The following is a 22,837-nucleotide window of genomic DNA, read 5'->3' as shown; positions in this document are numbered from 1 at the left end:
AGTACTTCTGTATATCTGTATTTATATCATGGTTATCATCTTTGAATCCTTGAGTTGTATTTATTTTCTCAAAGAGCATATGCTCATCTTTAGCATATTTCTTCTGTCCATTATGGAGTTCTTATTTATTTTTTGTATTTGGATAACTTTTTCAGTTGTTTCCTTAGTTGGCTGGTTATATAGGAGATATGGGAATGTCAGTCCTTATATTCATCCCTGAGGTTAGTTTTCATTTTTAGGTTCATATGTTAGGCATCTTCCTATTTGAAGATTCTGTTTCCACTGTTCCTTCTCTACTTTTTTTCCTTGCTTTGCCTCCCTGGTTAGTTATGAATGAGAAGTGAGGCATACTAGTCCTTTTGTAGATACCTGAGGTCAATATCCATTTTTAGGTTTGTATGTTTGTTTGAAGCTTCTGCTCCCAATATATTTGGCTTCCAAATTCATGTTCTTCAAGGGCCCTTGATCCTCTAGACCAGGGCTGTCCAACCTTAGGTAATCAGAGGGCTGCATTAAAAAAAGGATTTATCCAAGGGCTGCATCACAATATGTATCTAGTAATTTGGTGAGCAGCAGGGACACAACCTTGATATCTGAACAGACGAACAACACTAATCGCGTGCTCACATTTTCCGTGAGCACCTGGAGCATACATTGGAACAAAACAGTGTAATAACGCTTCTTTGACACATCTAATATTTGAAAAACATGTGGGTGTATAGTGATGTAAACACACCAAATAAAATTACTAACATCGAGATTATCAATTAGTGAAAGAATTAATACACCCTCTGTCAAAAAAGAAACTGAACTTTTGATAGAAAATAAAACACAGGCCAATTATAATTATTCAAATCATTTATTTCAATCAATATACTCTCCTTCAGCTTCGATACAGCATTTGGCACGGTCAATTAATTCGTAAAAGGAGTTTTTTATATTGGTTTTTGGGATACTGTAGAGGGTCGTGATTATTGCCGCTTGAAGTTTTCAGTGGTGTCATACTGCTTTCCTTTCATCGGTAAATGAAGTCAGGGGAAGTCACAGGGTGCTAAATCAGGGGAATATGCTGAGTGATCCAATACACAAACTTGGTTTTTGTTCAAAAACTGTCTTACAATGTTCGAACGATGAGATGGTGCATTATCATGCAAAAGTGACAAGCTGCCTACATCACGATATTCATGCAGTATGCAATGAATTCTTGCTATCAATCGAGATAAAACTCATCATTGACCGTTTGGTTAGGTGGAACAAATTCTTTGTGGATAATGCCCTTGGAATCCTAAGAACAAATCAGCATTGTCTTTACTTTTGACTTCTCTAAGTGACTTTTTTTCGATGCCTCTCTTCTGGTGGTCTCCACTCAGCACTCTGGTGCTTTGTTTCGAGCTCATACTCAAAACACCACATTTTGTCACCAGTAACAATCGTTTCAAGGAAGTTTGAGTCCTTACTAGAGGTTTTAATAAAGTCCTTGCAGTGATCAATTCGATACATTTTTTTAGTCGTCGGTCAACTTGTGAGGAACAAATCGCGAATTCAATTTACGAAGGCTCAATTCTTTTGGAATCCCCAGTTCATCTTCAATGATTCTCACGGATGATTTTGGGTTTTCTTTGATGAAATCACACTCTTTTTGGATGTTAACTTTGCTCAGTAAAGTTTTTGGACAGCCCGGCTTTTCGTTGTCCTCAAGTGTCTCGTGACCACTTTGAAATCGCTTAAACCACTCGTAAACTTGAGTACGGGGTAAGCATTCAACACCATATGCTTTTTTCATGCGTTTCGATAAAACCTTTACCAAGTTTAACACAAAAGTCATTTGCAGCTTTCTGTTTGAAACTCATTTTCCGACCGTTTGTCAAAACACGTTGTCACTCTTGGCACTATAACTCGGCTTCTAATGAAACAAATGTCATAAACAGTTGACACAACACTAATGAAGGTTGCCGCTTTCAACAACAAAAAGATACAACAGGTGGTGCCACTAGTTTCTTCTATTTTTGAATAGTTTGGTTTCTTTTTACACAGAGGGTGTATATAATACGTATTCGATTCAAATTGTTATTTTATTTTTTTGCTTGTGAAAATCAAAACCCACAGGCGGGCCACACAAAATTGCACCGCGGGACAGGTGGTCTGCAGGCAGTGTTTTGGATAGCTCTGCTCTAGACCATCGGTTCCCAACTGGTGGTATGTGTACCGCCAGGATTACGTGCTGGGCCATTCAGGGATACACGAAAAAAATCAGTAATGGTGGAAAAACAAGTAAAGTAAAAAAATGCAAAACGTTAGTTATGGAACAATAAATGTCTGTCTTTAAGAACAGTTGTTTTAAAAACAAGGGGTACAATTTATAGAAATGGGTTTAAAAGGGTACACAAGTGGGAAAAGGTTGGAACCACTGCTCTAGACCAGTGCTTCCCAAACTTCTGGATGTCAGGGCTCCCTTTGCAAAAATTAAAATATTTCACAGCCCCCCCCTCGAAAAAAAATCGTAATAGAGAGATATGTTATTATAATATTTATTGTATTTATATTCAATATAAAACATACACAGTGAATATTGCAAAAATCAAATGCATATATTACATTTTTTGCCTCTTACCGTTTGGTTCTGAGGACGATGTGGGCTGTTCTGGTAAAATATGAAATACTGTCTTTTTTTTTTTTTTTTTTGAGTCTGTTTCTGCTTCTGATTTTTCGTGGGAATTTTTTTTTATTTTTTATCAGCCACTTATCCATCTCAGGATTAAATTTTTTAATGTAGAATAGATCAAATAATATCACCACTTACCAATACTGGCGCACCACAGACTGATAACATGAAATTAGTGAATGTTACCTGAATAAGGGAATCCCCGAACCAGGAACATTTTTCTCTTTTGTGACTTTTCTCCCTTTAAGGTAATTAAGCCTAACGCGAAACAGACAGCAAAAGCAGGTTATTAAAACGTGCATATGATTGGTGCAGTATTAACAAAAGATGGCGCAACCGAAAGATAAAAGCATAGCTGACAATTGAGTTGAAGTGCTAACTCTCTTCAACCGAATTTCATATGTGAAACTCCATAACATTCGTTATATATATATATATTACTTAGTTTTAACACTTTTATGAATTTTAACACGTTCGGTTGAATTTTATTGCTGCCTTGGGAAATCGTACTCACACACATCTAATTAATAACAATAGTTATTAGTTAGATACTGTGTTTGCCAATGCAACATATGGTTTTGTTTCAGTCTATACAGCATAGTTTCTGTATGAGAGGACATATGATTCATTAATTAATGTGTTTTTATCCCAGTTCTCTCTAATTGCACTATTTGTTGAGAAATATATTACACAGACTCCTCATACCTTATTCACTGGCATAATTAAAGTACTTGTTTTTATTGCCTCTGCAGTATAGTAGGTGTTAGGGAGGGCATGTTGTTTACCACTGCAAGCGAGTTACTATCTCCCCACATGAACTTGTTTAAGCTTTTTTTCATGTGTGAAGTATATGCAAAACTTTTATTGGTAACAGAAAACTAGCTCGGATGACAGTGATAATATAAAGCGAGTTTTGATATGTATATAAAGTCAGTATCAACAGTCCCTGATTATGAACGCGTGATGAAAGGGACAGGAAGATTTGGAGCTTCCCTGGAGAGCATTCGAAGTAAATACAATTAACCACTGCTTTGAAATGAAACATATGAATAAGCAATATTTACTAATATTCATTAAGCGCCGAAATACGCAGGAAGCAAAGTTTGTGAACTAACACCAATGTTTGAATTTTTCTATTAAAATATAAAAAATAACAAAAAAGAAATAAATAATGAAAGTTAAATACGTTTCTTTTAAAATAAAAAAATATACTTAGTCTTAAAACATTTTAAATTTGTGTTTTCATTATTTCATAGCCTCCCTCAACAAAACCTATGGCCTCCAAGGGGGCCGTGGCCCACAGTTTGGGAAGCGCTGCTCTAGACTATTCTAAACCAATAAGACACATGCATGCAAGTACCCTGTATGCATGTTTCTTATTGGTCCATTCTAAACCCCCCACCCTACCTCATTCGTTCTTTTCTTCAGATTTGGCTCATTGTTTATAATGTTTCATTCTTAATTTCTTACTTCTTTGCTTCCCACCTTTCTCGCATTGTTATGGATATTTGAGTTTACAATTCACATCAGAGTGTCACTGGATTTTGATTATTTTAAAAACCTTTAGTTTGGCTTTCTTTTTGATGGGATTCTCATTTTTATCCTTGCTCAATACTAGTTTTGGGATTACTTTCTTTTTCAACTTTTATTTTGAACTAATCTGAACATATCACTGTCAACATAAACAATAGTTGCTTATTTCTTTTATATTGTATTAATTTATGCACATTTTTATGTTAACATGATTAGCAATTACAAGCAAAATAAGGTACTAGCAGTTGCTTCAGTTGTTATTAGTCTTGGCGTTTTCTCCAAAAATTTTCAACACCTTTCTAAATGTTTGGTATATATTTTCTATTCTGCTATTTATATCTCCAACAAAAACTATAACTTCCTTTGTCAGTTATCTCTTTAATGACTCAAAATTCCTCTACTCCTTCATTGCTGGAACTCTGTGGACCATTGAAGACATGAATAAATTTCATTTTCCATTTTGAATAGCCAGTCTTATAGGAAAGTGGTATGGTTTTTTCATTCCATGAAACAAGCAAACTATTCAAATAACATGACATGTAGTTAAAGAGTCATAAGGAACCATATAATGGGTTCTTAGTTTTAATTGCCTCAACAATAATTCTAAATTAAGTTTCATTTTGCACCTTTCCAATGTCGCTCTTGAACTTTCTTCCCATTCAAGAAGTTTTTCTTTCATATTTATTGTGAAATATATCTACTTTCCATGATCTAATGCCTGAACAAATCTTATAATTATGTAATGGATCTCACATGTTCTGGTTTCATTATAATTCATTTATGCATCTTATGCTGATGGTGCCTTTGTTCTTGTTGAGGTTACTGTCTCTTCATTGCTCTCTCTCCACTTAATAATTAGGCTGTTATTTAAGGACTCTAATATTGTCAAGTGTTATTTCAGTCCTTTAGGCACATCTGCCTATATCAATCCACCTAGATCTTTGTCTTCTTTTTTTTTTTCCCTATCATCTTATCATGAAACACTGGTTTTTGTTAACCTCTGCTCTCTCTTTCGGTTTATAAGTAACCATATACCTTAGATTAACTCTACTGACTTGTCACATGCTTTTTCCAGATCTTCAAAACTTAAATACAAATACAGATCCTTGCTATATTCTTATGATTTCTCAGTTATTCATCTTGGTGAAAATCTGATCTGACAATCTTTATTCTATATCATGAAAACTCCTTGCTAGTCTATATAAAATGCATTTTGCTCAGTCTCAAGTTACCAGCCCGCCTCTGCTCATTCATCACTCTGTTGGATACCTACTAATATAATGCACTACAATAGGTAGATTGGACATTGGATTAACTATCCCAGTCAGTTCTCCATACTTTTTATAGGCTATCCTGTTGGTTATCTCACTGTGACCTTTTATGTGACATGAAAAGTAATAGGTTGTTTATAATGTAATCCCTTTTATTTATTCCATTTCTGGAGATTTGACTCAATCTAATCATGCGTGTCCAGCAGAATTGGCGAGATTTTATTTATTTGTTTATTATTAAAATAAGCGTTATTGAGTCACCCTGTTTTCTTTCCTTCTACTTTTATACCTTTGTAGTAAACAGAGACTGGTTTGAAATTTTGTTGAGTAGTCAAATTTATTTTCCAAAGTGATTTTCTTTGCTTTAGTGAATAGTTAAAATAAACCTTCAGATTTTTGTCCTTGTGTATTCTTTATTCTTGTTTGTCCTAAGTACCTGACTATTACTGGATATCCATATGTAATAGCAGATATATATTTATTTTTATGTAATTGGATCCTTGTATCTATTCAGTGTGATATCTAAAACCAAAATGAGCTTAGTACATTACATAAATTCCATCCTTCTATGTTATCGAACAAAGATAATACAGGAGGAAGAAACCAGTGCATAAAGATATGCGAGACTTTTCACTCTGTGAAACACTTAGTACCATAAAGATATTGATTCATTAAAAGTCCTTCTCCAGAAAGAGTTATAACATTCATCACAAGTAAATATGATGTGAAAACAGGTAAGTATAAACTTACATGTCCCTTCTACCCTTGAGGGATAAATTATATCACTTTTCTGAAGTGCCATGACATTTCAGCATGCTTTGCTGAAATACTGCATAGTATCAGCCTCTGATCCAATGGCACCGTTCCTAACCTCAGTAAATGATAAATTAGATACTTTCTCAATCCAGGGTGTAGTTTACCACATTTCTTGTTCCTGTGTAATTTTTATTTTGGGCAAACAAAGTGAATGGCAGCAGTCCATCAGTATCATCATCATCATGACTAAACTTTTATATATTGGCTTTGAACAATCTGGTCTTGCTGAATATACACATACTAAAAATCCTTTTTTGTCCTTTTTGTGTATTTAGTAAACAGAAAAAATGTTCATAAAAAGGAACGAACTGATGTTGCTTTGGAAAGAAAGCAAAATCTGTTTGTTCCTGTTTAAAGAGAGAGAGAGAGAGAGAGAATGTGTGATTACTGAAGAAATGCCAATTGAGCTGATGCCATAATCACGTTAGTTACCATCACTGTAGAGAACTTGTAGTTTTGTTGCATTTTGATAAATTTATGTAGATCAAAGGAATAGTTTGGTAATGTGAATTTTTCTTTATAATTTCATTGTTCCTCTGTGGGGTTTCAGTCATTGGTTTTGCATTGCATTACATTAGTTTATATTGTATAACATTGCTGTAGTGAGACTTGATTTCTTTTCCAATATGATTAGAGGCAGTTACATATTCTTAGAGAGTTGGCAGTATTGTCATTATATTTAGGATGAAATTTTCTTATCAATTTCAGCTTATTTTGTATATGATATACTGCATCTGAGGTATTTGAAATGGTTAATTTGTTCTGAAGTTTTATTTTCAATCTCATGACTGAATTTTTTTTTACTTCAGACAGGAGTTGGTCCTTCAAAAGCTATTTTTGTTTTGTCTGTTGATATTTGCATCTCAGATTTGTGTGTGTGTAACAAATATATTGATCTCTGAATTCATCTTCGCTTCTTGCTCTAATTATTTGGTCATCTGCAAATAAAATGGTATTAAGTATGGTCCACAACCCGGTTTAAATGCTGGTTTTATATTTTTCTTCCATCTCTTTACTATTTCATCTATAGAGATATTAAACAAGTGTGGTGACATTGGGCATGCCTGACGGACTCCTCTGTTTATTGATTTCCATTCTGCAACTTTTCATTGCTTCTTACTGATATATAGTTGTTTTTATGTGTTAGTTAGTGTTGAAAGTATGTGATTTGGAATGTTTAACATCTTAATTATGAGTTCTTCCTTAAGACTTTGTTGAAAGGTTTCTGGTGATCTATGAATGTTATGTATGTTTTTGTGTTGAATTCATAATACTTTCTGTTAGGATTTTTAATGCAAAAGTTGTCCTTTTTGAAAGCCATTTTGTTCTTCACAAAGTTTATCATCTACATGTGATTTAAGTTTCAAAGTTAATATTTTTGTGTGTAACTTATAACCAGTTTTTAATATATTTATTTCTCTGTAGTTTTCACATTTGCCCTTTTATATATTCTAATGACAATGGCCTTATTCTAACTTTTGAGTAATTTTCCTTTTTGCTAGATATGGCTAATATCTGTTTCCAGTTTTGCTCTGAAGTGATCCCATGTTTCTCTGTTCTTTTTCTTGCATGTTTTTTTTTGCAGTTGCTCTTTTGTACTGTAATTAATTTCTGCTTCTAGTGATTTTGTATTTCTTCATTATTTACCTTGATTATTGCTTTAATATTTTCATCACAGTTTCTTCCCCTCCTCTCCCATTTACTTTTTGTTCCAAGACATGCTGTTGCTGCACTTATTAATATGGTCTTTAAATTATTCCATTATTTGTCTATATCATTTCTTTTATTGCTTTAATTTTCCATTTATTTTTTGTGAATAGAAGTAATCAATACTTTTATCATCCAAGAATTGAACTCAAAAAAATTCCTTGGGATTTCTCTTGGGGGTATTCTCAGTTTTCCTTGTAAGAGATAATGATCTGATTCTATTTATGCACCTCTGAATATTCTGCTATCTAGTATCATGTTAACCAATTTCTTATTAGCTATTACATGGTCCATTATGTTTTGTAGGTTTCTTGTTTTCCCAGTGAATTTATGGCAGAGCACTTTATGCTTGAAAAAAGGATTAGTAATTTTTATGTATTATATGTGCAGTCTCTAAGTCTATCCATTTTTATTGCATATAGCTTCACCATTTGTTCCTATATTTGTACCAAATGGAATGTTCCCTGCTCTGGCATTGAAATTTCCCATTATTGATAGTCTTTTCTTTTTTTTTTTTTTTTTTTTTATAATTCTGAAAAGAATGTAGCATAGATACCAATATAGTCAGAAAGCTATGACTTATTTATAGTCTTAATTCTAGAATTCTCTCTTACCCTAGTATCTATAATGTGATATTTTTTTTAAAATCGATTTAGGAATAAAAATCATTACTCCTGCTTTTGTTCTTTCATCATTTTTGATTCCTGTGTGTTTGTGCGTTTTACAGGATAATTAACTTGGTTAAATGACTTGTTTATAATTACAGTGGTGCCTCGTAGTTCGTATTTAATTTGTTCCAGAAACCCGTTTGAACTATGAATTGTTCGAAGTCCGAATCAAGATTTTACATAAGAAATAATGGAAAGCGAAATAATCCGTTCCCATATCCAAAAAATTTCAATAATTTTTATTTTATCTATTTTAGGTTTTTTAATGTTAATAACTTAGAAAAAAATTAAACAAAATCTTATATTTATTTTATTAATTTTAATTATTACAACATAAAAATAACAGTGAAGAATATCTTTTTTAATATAAAAATCACAAAGATGAAAATAATGCTCCCGTTGTCAAGCGTCTTCTTTCTGCTTTTTAGCTGGAGTTGAGAATGCTGATTCACGTTCTCTTTTTTCTGCAGAGAATAATCTAACTGATGTTGTTTGGCGCTGACAATTTTATTTGATATTTTTAAAATAACCCATCACATTGTCATCGAATAAGTTGATATTACTGGTCACTACTGTCTTATTAGGGTGCCATTTTTCCACAAATCCAAACAGAGAACAATTCTTGAAGGTCGGCATTGGAAATGCATCCTTTGACATCCTTCTCGTCCATAAAAATTTCTTTTCCAACTTCTTTTTGTTGTTAATCGTGATTGAAGTTCTGTGCTGAGTTCGGTTTTATGATCATCTATTAACTCCTCTACATCCTCATCCCTCGCCTCTAATCCCATAGGTTTACCCAAAGACACAATTTCCTTTACAACAGACTCTTCTTCACAGCTTACTACTTCACTGACTGAAATACAATCTGGCCAGAGTTTTTTCTAAGCAGAAATCATTGTTCTAATAGAAACTTCTTTCCATGCCTTATCGACAATCCTTAAGCAATGAAGAATGTTGTTTGGATGATTGCTTGTCTTGGTAAAGAACTTTTCTGCTAGACCATGAAGAAGGTTTCACATCTCACCGGAAAATCATTTTCCTATATCAAGAACTCAGCTGATTTTATCTTGAAGATCAAGAACATCCAACTTAACAAAGCAGATAGAATGATAAGCTTCGACATAGTCTCACTATTCACCGTTTGGCAATGGGTAGCCTGTTATCTCCAGTGCTAGCAACGTTTTTTTTTTTTTTTTTTGAAAGATTTTGAGGAAAAGGCCATTTCCTCAGCGACAATGAAACCCAAAATCTGGCTACATTATATGGACTACATTTTCCTAATTTGGTAGCACAGCCCAGGAAACTTGCAAACCTTTCTGGATCCTTTAAACAATTTTCATCAAAATATAAACTTCACATCTGTACCAGAAGCTGATGGTGTTTTAGCTTTTCTAGATATAAAACTTACTAGAACAACGGATGGTCTCAAGATTTCTATCTTTAGAAAGCAAATGCACACCGATAGATACCTACATGCTTAGTCTCACCACTAACCCCCTCCCCTCAGAAATTAGGAATTATTTCCACACTAGCTCATCGGGCGAGATCCTTGTGTCAGAAGAAGAAGAGGAACTTCAACAAGAACTTAGTTACCTCAAAAGGATTTTCTTAAATAACAGTTACTCTCCTAAAAATATCTATAATTGTTTTAGTGTACATAATCAACATAGTAATGAAGATAATAACTCAAACCTAACAACCTACATTTCCTTACCATATATAAGTTCTCTTTCTCATTTTGGAAAAGCAGAGACCCTGAGTCTCTACCTTTCCAAAACTTCAATCTTGCCTCAGTCAACCTAAAGTAAAGCACAACCTTCTTCAGTTCCCAGGAGTATACAAAATCATTTGCAGTTGCAGCAAACCATATTATGGCCAGACAGAAAAATCCATCTCCCTCCGCTTAGAAGAACACCAATCACATTTCTTATAACAGAGTTCATGCTAGTGCCCTATCCAGCCACGTTTTATTCTCGGCCAATACCGATGTTGAAGGACGACAACATCAAATAGACTGGAACTTAACTTTAAAATTCCATAAATGCTCCGATGAATTAGAAAGACGTGTCTTGGAATCCAAAGAAATAACTCTCAGCCCTACCCATCTAAACAGTAATCTCAGTTACAGCCTGCCCAATTCACATAGCCCTGCAATCCAGTTTCGGCATACTCATACCATTCACATGCACAGAACTAATGCTCAGACTCAATTTCAAACACAGCTACTGCTTGTTCTAAACTCTGTTTGTTCAAGTACAATATATTTTTAAGATGTTTTTAACATGGTACTGTATTCACCTGACAAAGTCAGCATTTCCAATGAAAAGATTTAATACCTTATTAAATCTCTTATATTTTTTCTCGGTGTTTAAGTCAGTTAATAATTATAAACAAATAAACATGCACATCATTATCCATTTCTTCTGTTTTTTTTTGTTTTAATTGCTAATTTGATATTACTTTCTATTAAAGTTTTCTGTCTAGATCTTGGTGTTTGTGATGAATACTTCTGATATTCCAATAGCCACATTCCAGATATCCTTCTTTATTTTCACTCCTTTCCCACTTTTCTTGTCCTGCTCATATCCGTTCTGTCAGTTTTTTTTTTTTTTATAGTGACAGTTCAGTTTCTTCTATCCTGAGATTTTAGAGTACCAGGGTTCACCACATGGAACTGATTTGAATTTTTATTTTTTTATGTTGATCCTACACATGAAAAGTCACAAGACCTATAACACTACAGTTGCATGTGTGGGCAGGTGATTAAGGAGAAAATTAGCCTGTTGCTGCATTTCTTAAAGAGTGGGAGGTTGTACGCAATGGGAAAAACAGTCTGGGGGAGATTGTTCCATAGAATGAATGAAGCCGATCAAAAGTTAGGTGTGTGTTTTTAAGCTGGACACTCTATAGCTGTTGGCCAGTGGTTCTAGTTCTTCTATGATTAGAAGAAAGTGGTGGAATGGGAGTAACCATTTCAGAGGAGCAATGCCCATGAAAGTACCTATAGAAAAGGCATGGCACCGAAACAGAGTTCCTATGATAGAGTGACTGAAGGGAGCCTGTGAGGGAAGGATTGTCTATTAAATGGATTACCTTCTTCTGAATATCAAGACTTCTTAGGTCTTTCATGCTCCACCCCAAATGTGGGAACAGTACTCCAAAGTTGGACAGATCTGAGACTTATAAAGTATTGGGAGTTGAGTGGAAGAGAAGTAATGTTTAGAACAGCAAAGAACACCAAGCTTTTTAGAGGCTAATGAGCTATGTGACTAATATGTTTGTGCCATGATGAACTGGATGTGATAGTCAACCCAAGAGTTAATCTTGAAAGAAAACTAGAACATTGTTAAAGATGAGAGTGGGTGAGGTAGGATTTTTTTTTTTTTGTAGGCTTGAGTTTTTTTGGCATTGAAATTTACTAAGTTGTCTTCACCCCATTTCAGGATGTTGAGGAGGTCAGTGTTCAAGTCACTGGTTATGGAAGATCTTCAGGCTTCTAACATTAGGGTACTGCTGCAGGGTTTATCGAATGATGAAGAGTGCTGTCATTGGTGAAGCTGTGAAGTCAGAGAAAGGAGGAAGAGTGTGGTTGAGAGCACAAGAACCCCAAAGTACCTCAGCATTGATGGGGAAATCTGATGAAATGAAGCCATCCACCATGGCACATAATGAATAATGACCAGTGAGGGCTAGATGAACCTTCTGATTCATATAATTTTCATTTTCCTATTCAGATTCTATAATGTTAGTTTTCTTCATTTACTGTTGACTTTATAGTAACTGTTACTGCTAAGTGTATATCATGGACCAAATAAATCTGCTCTTCAGCATCAATTAGTTTACTAAATTTGGTCATAACTGATGAGCCAGTTGTTATTACACAAATTTATCTTTGGAAAGACAGAAATTATATTCATCTTATTTTCTTTTTTTTTTTCCCCTATGGATTCTAATCACTGCTGGCATACTACCAAACACACACAAATGTCCAAAATCCCCTCAACATAGTGAACATTTATATTTAAATATTGTCTATTGCATACTGATGTCTACTCAAAAAAATAAAAATAAATAAATAATAATAATAATAATAGCCTTGCTAACAGAAAAATATTTTTTGATTTTTATAATAAAATTTCGAACTAGATTAGTAAATAAATTTGGTGAGAGTGGATCATCCCTGCATAACTTCTTTTTCTGCTCTGGATTAGTTTTTGTTTTATTAAAAAAAAAGCATAATGGTCACTGTGAATTGGTAGCACTGACAATTATGCATTTTCTCCTGAGAATTACTTCCAGTAGTTCAGAAACGTTTTTGGATATTTGTAGATATTTTCCAATCTAATCTTTTATTATCTATCACTGTTCTGGATAGTGTTGTGTCCCTATTTACGATTATTATACTTTCCTTTTCTCCTTTCAAGTGAATCTCTATTTTCTTTAATCAAAACTTACACTGACAATTATGCATTTTCTCCTGAGAATTACTTCCAGTAGTTCAGAAACGTTTTTGGATATTTGTAGATATTTTCCAATCTAATCTTTTATTATCTATCACTGTTCTGGATAGTGTTGTGTCCCTATTTACGATTATTATACTTTCCTTTTCTCCTTTAAAGTGAATCTCTATTTTCTTTAATCAAAACTTAACTATGCACGCGATATTACAAAATTCAAATATTTAAGCTTTTTCTCCCCTTAGTGTCCCTAATATTTATATTATACTGCGCCTTTCAGGACATTTAGTTTAAGATATATAATTCGAAAACAAGGAGCAAAATACAAAAATATGTCTGGACGGGAAGCTATTAAGCAGTCGTGACCCTTTATCTCGTAACTTAATACATTAATTTCCCGCGTGATTAGGTTCGTACGGTTTTCAAGTGGTGCATTAGGCAGCAATTTCAGACAACTGTATTATTAGTGAACAAAAGTTTATTTAGAATCTCAAACATGGTACAATGCAATTTCTATTATATAAAACACAATTCAATACTAAGAATAAAAATTACAAAATTACACAAGCAAAATACAAGTATTAGGGCAAAATCCTGTATGGGCATTTGCAATCATGCCATCATAACAGACTTTGTACATATAAATATACACATACAATCCTGGAACAAATTAACACTTGACTTAACCTTATACTAGTCAGAATGCTCTATATTGCTATAATACCATGGACATTAATGTTTATTTTCAATTTGCCTTATCTAACTTACAAAACAAAACGGTATTGGTTAAACTATCCTTTTGCTATACCCATACATACATACATTTGACCTTTAAGACACTCTCAGATGAGATACCATGCGCATACATAAATCTCTAGCACATGAATGCTTATCAAATAATATAAACTAGTTTACTCTCATTCTACTCTGATTTGTACTCAAGTCCTAGTATATCTTCGACTGTCCAGTAATTAACAATGATTGCAACTATATGCAATTTCAATTGATACGAGATTTTACAGTACCTTTCTAGGACGAACCCTGGTTTTCACGATCTGTACCTTTTGTGCTTGAATTAAGGATGCACACAGGATCTTCTATTCTTCACTATGGAACTCATCATGTGGGCACGGACTTCTGTATGGATTTTCTTTCCCTCGATACGAGTACTGGATGATGAGAGACATAGACAATTCCTTCTTTCTTGTAACTATACGGCGTTCCTCGTCTCTTGCAATAGGTATATGGGATCGAATTCCAGTACACTTTGTTTCCTTGTTGCGTCGGACGGAGATAACTCCTACACCGTCACTCAGGAAAAACCCGTGTTACCTATACGAAAAATTCGTGAAGAAACTCTCAGGAAAAAGGCCTGGGTGTGTGTGTGGGGGGGGGGGGTTCCTAACCCTTTTATCTGCATGGTCCCTGTCGGCACCTTCTTCAATTTCATCCTCCCCCCCCACCGGAGCCGATCTCACTTACCGATTAAAGTTGCGTGTTTTTCTGCCCAAAACATGCAACAGTTCCTTGCACGCGACGACATCTCACTTCGAGAGTTGACCTTGAGCGATCGTCATTTGTTTTAAGCTAGCCTCTATACTAAATTAATCCCCTTTTTAGAATTTACTTGAATATTTTAATCTCCTTTTTTCAAGTGTTAAACTAGCCTCTCACATACAAATTCTTATCTCTAATCTTCTTTGTCTTACTTAACCTATTTTTTCCATATCTTTTTTTTTTTGTAATAAGAATCCCTTTTCTATTATTTATTATTATTATTATTATTATTATTATTATTATTACTATTATTACGGGCAACTCCAGGGAGTCATTAGACTCATCAAGGGAAGCCCCAAATCATATTCATCACAACTATCTGACATTCATACAGTATCTATCATACCTCGCCTTAAACTCATTCACTGTCACAGTATCCACTACAGACTCAGGGAGCGCATTCCACTCATTCACTACTCTAAAAGTAAAGAACCCAGCTCTAACACCTTTACTCACCACACTTTTGCCCAGTTTCCATGGATGTCCCCTAGTCCTCCCACAACCAGCCCTGTTCTCAAAAATATCTTCTGAATTAATTTTATAGAAACCTTCAGTAATTTGAATGTCTCAATCATATCTCCCCTCCTCCGCCTATCAACCAATTTTTGCAACCCACAAATCCTCAACCTGTTCTCATACGGTTCATTCCACAGACCTGCTATCATCTTGGTCACTCGCCTCTGGATCCTCTCCACCTCCTCCCCATCAAGAAGAAACCTAGGTGACCAAATCTGAGCACAGTAGTCTAGATGGGGTCTTATCAAGGCTCGATAGAGAGGAACAATAACCTGCTTGTCAACGTATTCTTCAGCAACCAAGTGATTTGATGAGCTGTTTCGGTCACTTTTGCAGTGTGTCCCCTAAATTTCAATTCCTTATCCACCAACACTCCTAAATCTCGTGCCTCATCAATTTCCTGGAGCAGGGTTCCACCAATGCAGTAAACTGCCGCCAATCTTTTCACCCCAAAATGCATAACCTTACATTTTGCCACATTAAACTGACATCCATTCTCCTTAGCCCAGACCTCCAATCTATCCAAATCATCCTGCAAAATTTTGACGTCATCTGCATTCACTATTGCCCTACCCAACTTCGCATCATCCGCAAACAAATGAACTGTTCCTCTCAGATCATTTCCTATATCATTTATGAATAAATTAAACAGCAGTGGTCCAAGAACAGATCCTTGTGGCACACCACTAGTCACAGGCCGTCTTGTGGACTCTACTCCCGAGTAAACCACTCTCTGATATCTCTCCGTCAACCACCCTCCTATCCATCTCACCAACCCTATGTCCATTCCCATATGCTGCAATTTACTGATTAGAATTCCATGTGGAATCCTGTCAAAGGCCTTGGCAAGGTCTAGTAGAATCACCGTAAACCCATTACCCTTATCCAGTTCAGCCGTCACTGTGTTATAATACGTGAGCAAGTTACTGAGGCATGACCTACCCTTCACAAAACCATGCTTTCCCCGATACAGTATCCCATTTTCATCTATCCAATCTTGTATTTTCCTCTTGACTATTTTCTCTAAGACCTTGACAATGATTCCTGATATGCTAATCGGTCGGTAATTTACAACAGCAGTCTTGGAACCAGCTTTATGCAGTGGAACTATTTTCCCCTCTTTCCACCCGCTCGGGACTAACCCAGACCCGAGACTCAAATTAAACAAAATGGTCAAGGGTACTGACAATTCTTTAGCTGCTTGTCGTACAACACGAGCTGGTATACCATCCAATCCCACAGATGTATTGACATTGAGGTTAGTTAAACAATTTCTGCTATAATTAATTTTCTTGGATGCAAGCATATTTTCTGTTTTTAAATATCTTGTATTAGCTACTTACATAGGATTTTATATTTTTATTTTCTTGTTACACCATGATAACTGAAATTGTTTTTACATTCTTGGTTATCAGGGTGTAACAATAGTTACATCGTTGAATGCTATTCTTTTTTTTTTTTATATTTTTCTGTATGTTTTCATATGGGGTTAGTAGCTTGAACTCTGAAGCCACCCTATATGAAAACATATAGGGTGACTATATGTTTTCTGAAGTTTGAGAGACAGTGTGCTACAGGAAAGGACGGGACACTGGATCAGAAGTCCCAGATATTTCTCCACATTCCTTACAGGAATCCAGTTACCTAGAGAAACATCTGGGACTTCTGATCCAGTGTCCCATCCTTTCCTTTCCTGTAGCACAGTGTTTCTCAAACTTCAGAAATCTGTGAATCCCCTTCTTAAATTTTCAGTTATTACCAAGTATCCATTATCAAATAATAAATAAATAATAAAGTATATTTCATTGTAAGTGTCTATTTTATTTGAATTTATATGTTCATGTAAACAAAAAATATGATTTATTTTTAATAGAACAAAATTTGGAATAGGTTCCTCTTCATTTCCCATCCATGAAAATCCACATTTCAAGCAATTCATATCATACTTATGAAAATTTTTCATCTTCTTCCTAGTTGGTTCTCTAGAGATGTCAGACGACACACCCTTATCAATTTCATTTGATCCAGATGCAATATCAACGTTTTCTTGTTGCTTACAGCTACTTGTATTTGCTATATTGCTCTTTTTTTTTTAGCATTTTATAAATCCAATCTTTAACTGATGATCCATATTTAAGAATTTGAAAGCTAAAAAATCATGGTGCAGGGATTTTCGGAAACTAAAGTTCCTACTTGCTATCACTACTTTTGGCATCGAGAACAGTTTCCTTGTGTGCATCGTGAAAGTGATCTACCCAAATAGCTTCATCTTATTTCCCATTATTTCAAGTAAAAATTACCAGTAATTTACAAGACTTGAGATATGTAGAGCAGCTATGAAGAAGTGAATATGATTGGTGCGGTATTAACAAAAGATCATGCAACCCCAAAGACAAAGGCAAGCCAACAGTTGAGTTGAAATGCTAATTCCCTTCAACTGAATTCCATAATATACGAAACACATTCACTATATATTTCTTAGTTTTAACACGTTCACGATGGAGTGGTGTCAAGCAAAACCATATGTTGCACCGGCAACATATGGTTCTGCTTGAGTCTATACAGCAGTTTCTGTTGGAGGGGAGATGTGATTCATTACTTAGTCCTGGTTTTATCCCAGTTCTCTCTCAGTGCACAATTTGTTAAGAAATATATTGATTCTGTGCATTAATGATGCAAAGCCGAAAATTGCCACGTACCCTCCTAAAGACCTTTCACGTACCACGAGGTATGCGTACCACACTTTGAGAAACACTGCTGTAGCACATTGTGTTAATTATATGTCCATCTGTCCATTATGGAAATGTATGGAGCCAACTAATGGAGTAATGCCTTTAATTTAAAATAATTACTAAGTGTTTCAACTTTATCTTAAGGTCATCATTGGAGAGCATATACACAAAAAGGCATAAGCTACATTACAATTCACTACAGCATGCTAGATCATTTATCAGTTTGGTCAACCATTGACTCTAGCCAGGCTTGTGGCAAGGGACAAATAAAATTAAAAATAAATAAAAATTAGCCAAACAATTAAAAAAGAAAAAGTAAATAGAAAAATTGAAAAAATATAGGTGAAATTGCATAGTTCTTAATTCTCTGGAGTCCTGTTATTTTAATTATATTATCTTGTATTATGAACACTGGTTAATGTCAGCCTGTAGTCTTGTTCTATCTGATTATGTATCTAATAATATGGGCTTGTGGGGGAGGGTCAGAGATCTACATTCCTATTCTTTTGTTTTTGAATTTTTTTGACCTAGTTATATTTTCCTCTGCCTCTTGAAAGTTATGTGGATTGTACATGAGCTCTATATCATTATCATCAAATTCCTGACATATACTCTCAAGGGGATGTACAGGGTATTATGATAGTACTACATGAAGAACTTAGATCATTACTAACTTTCTATCAACAATTTTCCTCCAAATCAATCTATCTGTCAACACTCCGACATTATCAGATCTTATATTTCTGTCTTCTAAGGCAGTTTTTACTGTTTCAATCCACCTATATCTTGGTCTTACTCTGGGTCTTTTTACTGCTAGCCTGGAAGAGAACACTTGTTTTTCTAATCTTTCCTCTCCCATTCTGTTTAAGTGACCATACCACTTGAAATTAACTCTGCTAACACATTCCTGGAAACGTACAATGTCAAGTTCTTTCCTACTATCCTTGTTTTTAATATGATATTGCCTTGATGCATCTGTTCATGCCCATAATCTTTCTCAGGACTCTGATAACTGCTGGTCAAGTGTTTTATTTCTAATTCAGCTTTCAGATCCATAAGTTAAAATTGGTTTGAACTCTGTCTGGTATACAGCTAATTTAGTGTTTTGACTAATTTCTCTCTTATTCCATATAAATTTATTCATTTGACTTCTTACCATACCAGTATTGTTGATCTCTTGTCTATTTCCATGTTTAATTTACCATCTTCACTAAAACATGTGGACAGACTTATGTGTTCGTCGAACATGTTGTTTAATTTTTTAACTGTATATATATTAGAACGCAGAAACTAAGTAAATAATTAATTTATTAACTTTTTGCTGGTGTTATAACCAGCATCTTCAGAGCACAAAAACACAGTTTGTCACAATACGCGAGACTATAATAACATGGTGTAATTTTAACAGTTTAACCAGTCTGTTGATTAAACCATGTTGTTATAGTCCCGCGTATTGTGACAAACTGTGTTTTTGTGCTCTGAAGATGCTGGTTATAACACCAGCGAAATATCAGCAATAAGTTAATAAATTAATTATTTACTTAGTTTCTGTGTTCTAATATATACCGTTAAAAATTAAACAACATCTTCACTAAAAATTGTGCCTAAGTAGCTGAAATATTTTTCATGTTCTATAGGTTCTTCATTCATGATGCAGTTGATATTTTTAATGTTTCTGCCTAATTTCATTGTCTTTTGTCTTGTTATTGCTGATTTTCATACCAAAACTATTACAACAGTTATTCAATTTAGTCAGGGAATCTTGCAGACTTGTACTGGATTTATTTAAAAATATACCATCTGCATAAAGTAAAGAGCTGAGATTAACTTCTCCAGTTTTGATATGAGGTTTAATACCACTATCCTTCATAATGTGATCCATATAGACAATGAATAACAGAGGGGAAAATATTACCTGTGAAGAGGATATCTCCTTGTCCATTGTTTGCATACCACTGGAGAAGTACCTTTTGATTTTTATAATCCGCTGCCACATAAGTTGTGGTGTTAGGAAGTATCCAGTAGAAAGACAATAGGCTTTCACCGCTCCCAGGTCATCAGTTAGTACACATGGCACTGTTCTCTGCGAAACATTCATCTCTTGCAACATCACTTTCTGTGTTTTTGCAAGATTACAGCAGAGTCATGCCTTCACAGTCCTCACAAGCTGTTGTGTCCTAATGTAGCATGGTCGACCTGTTCTTTGGCAGTCAGGCATGTCTTTTGTATCATTATAATGGTTGATAGTCTGATACACAAACATGCTACTAATTCTGAATGTTTTTAGCATGTTGAAAATAATAGGTGGCTATATTCCAACCTTGTGAAGTGCTCTTACATCTACACAGTTCTCATAATCTCCCCAATGCATGTTAACCCATACAGCTAGACAACTTTCTCTTTACTGATAAACATGCGAATGTTGACTGTGTGCACAGCGCTACTAATGGAACTGGGCTCGTGCAATTCTGTGGGCAGTGTGGGAATGTGCAGAAGTTGTAACAGTATTTATGGCAGGACTGTGTAGCAATCATGGAAGTGTTATTATGAAATATTTTTTTATGATTATCTGTGGTCATTTCTTTATTTAGTTATTAGTGCAGTTAGTCCCCTAAACTTTATTGACTTTAGCAGTTGACTACCAGTTTATTATTATACATGCTGAAAAGAGACCAAGGACTCATTATGGATGGCCCATTAAATATTTAACTAACACTAACTATTGGTCATAAACAGCTGTCATACTTCTTTAACTCATTCACTGAAAAAAAAATGCAAACTGACTGACAACACATTCTGATTGTTCACCATAAACCAAGCAAAAAATATTGTGCTCACTTCCTTGCTGATTATAACCTTGTTCAGTTTCAGGGGTGATCCCTGTAAAGTGAGTGTTATTCCCCCCCCCACCCCCCCACACTCTCCCTCTAGTCGAGCATTGAAAAATTTCATCTGTATCAATTCCATAAAACTTTGTCTTTATCATATCCTCTTTTATGCTCTCTTTTCCATCTATCAGATATTTCTATAAACTACATATTAAATCTCTCTTCATTGGAAACATTCGATGGAACTGCCCTCATTTTGCTCACCTGCCTCTGTATCTTCTCCACCCGCTCATACTATAAGAAACAGATAACCACATCTGTTGTACTAGTAGTCCAGATATGCCATATGAAAGCCTTATAAAAGTATAATAATCTCCTTATTTCTACTTGTCAATTTGTCCTTCAATAACTAGGTCATTAATCTTATAATGACCTAGCATAGCAAATTGCAAAGATTGCCTATTTTGGCAACCTTTGCAATTTGCCCTCTGAACTTCACTTTTGTGTCCACCACCATCCCCAAATCTTCTGTCCTAATCAGTTTCTACTGGTCCACTCCCATCAATGTTATACATCTTGCAATCTTTTCATCCCAAAATGCATAATCTTTCACTTTGCTACGTTAAACCAATGGCCTTTGCTATTTGCCTACCCTGTTGTTTAGATTATTTGTAGGTATATGGGACGGGAGAATATATTTCCGTTGTATTTTTGGACCTTTATGCATTTTTATTAATTGCATTTAACTTGTCATAGATGTGTAATATTTTTCTGCATTATGTTATTTTTCAGTGCCAACAGGGAATGGAAGGTTTCAAGAAAACAACTTTCTGTTTCATTTGACACCTCAGCAAGCACATGATATAGCAATGTCAAGGTTAGAAATTATAGTGCTTTTACTTTGTGCTTAGAAAAGTTCCATTTTATATATATATATATATATATATATATTTATTTTTTTTTTTGATTATTTTAGCTTTTAAAATTTCTTGTTTTATTATTTTTTTATGCAAGAAAATACTGCAAAGAGTACTCATTTTAGTTATCATTTAAGTTATAAGAGACCTTAAGAGCTCATTGTGGTGAGAACAGAGAGTGGCAAACCTTGAGATACCTGATGTTGGACCATGCCTTATTTCATGTAACATGCACCTGTTATATTACCTGTAAACTGGTCCTTACTTTTCTTTTTTCTCTTCTGTGTTATTGTCCTCAACCAATGCTATTTGAGTGCTGGGGTGAACCTTTTCTATTTAACTTTTTATGTCTCAACCTCTGTTGAACTGCTAGGACATATTCTTAGGTCAGGATCAGTAGAGGACAATAGTATTAAGCAGGATGAGCCATAGAGGATGGTAGCAGAAAAACTCGCAAGTCAATGGCAGCATTTCTATCCCCAGTGAGCCAGGGTTACTGCTTCGCTATCAGGTGGCAACCAGCTATAAAACTAAAGCCACTAACTAAACTCCTGGTTATGAAAAGTGCAATGAAATGAGCAAATAAAAATGCTAGGGTTTCATGATGGAAATAACAGATATACAAGAAATAGTAGGGCATACCCCCAAAGCGATGGAGTAGTCAATCAAGTTCACCGATAGGTAATAAAAATTCAGATAGCAACCTGGACTGTGGCCACGATGACTGGATCGTGCTGTATTGGGTAGTTTTAAATCAAAGATGCATTGTACTGTTGTATTCAAGAGATGAAATGGAAGGGGTCTAATCAAGGAACATTGGAAATGTATACAAACTCATCAACCATGGCAAGGTAGTAAGCTGTAACGGAGTTGTTGTGGTGATCAACAGTGAACTTCAGGAGCATATTGCAGAAGTTACTTGAACAAGTGATCACATAATTGCTGTTAAATTAACGCTCTGTAAGCAACCGGTGCATGAAATTATCTCTGCTTATACTGTTATGTCGGTTTTTATCTCCCATTTGTATAAATGCTATTTTGATTTAGTGGTCATTACTCTTTCCTTTACCTTATTATATATGTTGGCCTCTGTCTGCTATCTTTAACCCTTATATATCCCTAAATCATCTACCTAACACTGAGTATATGATCTTACTGCTTATCTGACAATTT

At 34.8% G+C, this 22,837-nt stretch overlaps 1 protein-coding gene across 6 annotated transcripts in view; it reads left to right on the top strand.

Moving 5' to 3' along the window:
• LOC150100425 (E3 SUMO-protein ligase PIAS2-like) overlaps positions 1–22,837 on the top strand; it is a 380,802-nt gene that overhangs the window by 80,681 nt on the left and 277,284 nt on the right. For all 6 annotated transcript variants that reach the window (XM_090403234.1, XM_090403237.1, XM_090403233.1 and 3 more), the window contains one exon: positions 21,540–21,624. In XM_090403234.1, coding sequence (XP_090259360.1) covers positions 21,540–21,624 — 85 coding nt within the window. The remainder of the gene's footprint in view (positions 1–21,539; positions 21,625–22,837) is intronic.

This window comes from Typopeltis vanoorti, chromosome 13 (genome assembly GCF_054136105.1).
Source record: "Typopeltis vanoorti isolate ZY-2024b chromosome 13, IOZ_Tvanoo_1.0, whole genome shotgun sequence".
Taxonomy (NCBI): Eukaryota; Metazoa; Arthropoda; class Arachnida; order Uropygi; family Thelyphonidae; genus Typopeltis; species Typopeltis vanoorti.
The sequence above is the reverse complement of the archived record's forward strand: the minus strand, read 5'-3'. Positions and strand labels throughout refer to the sequence as shown.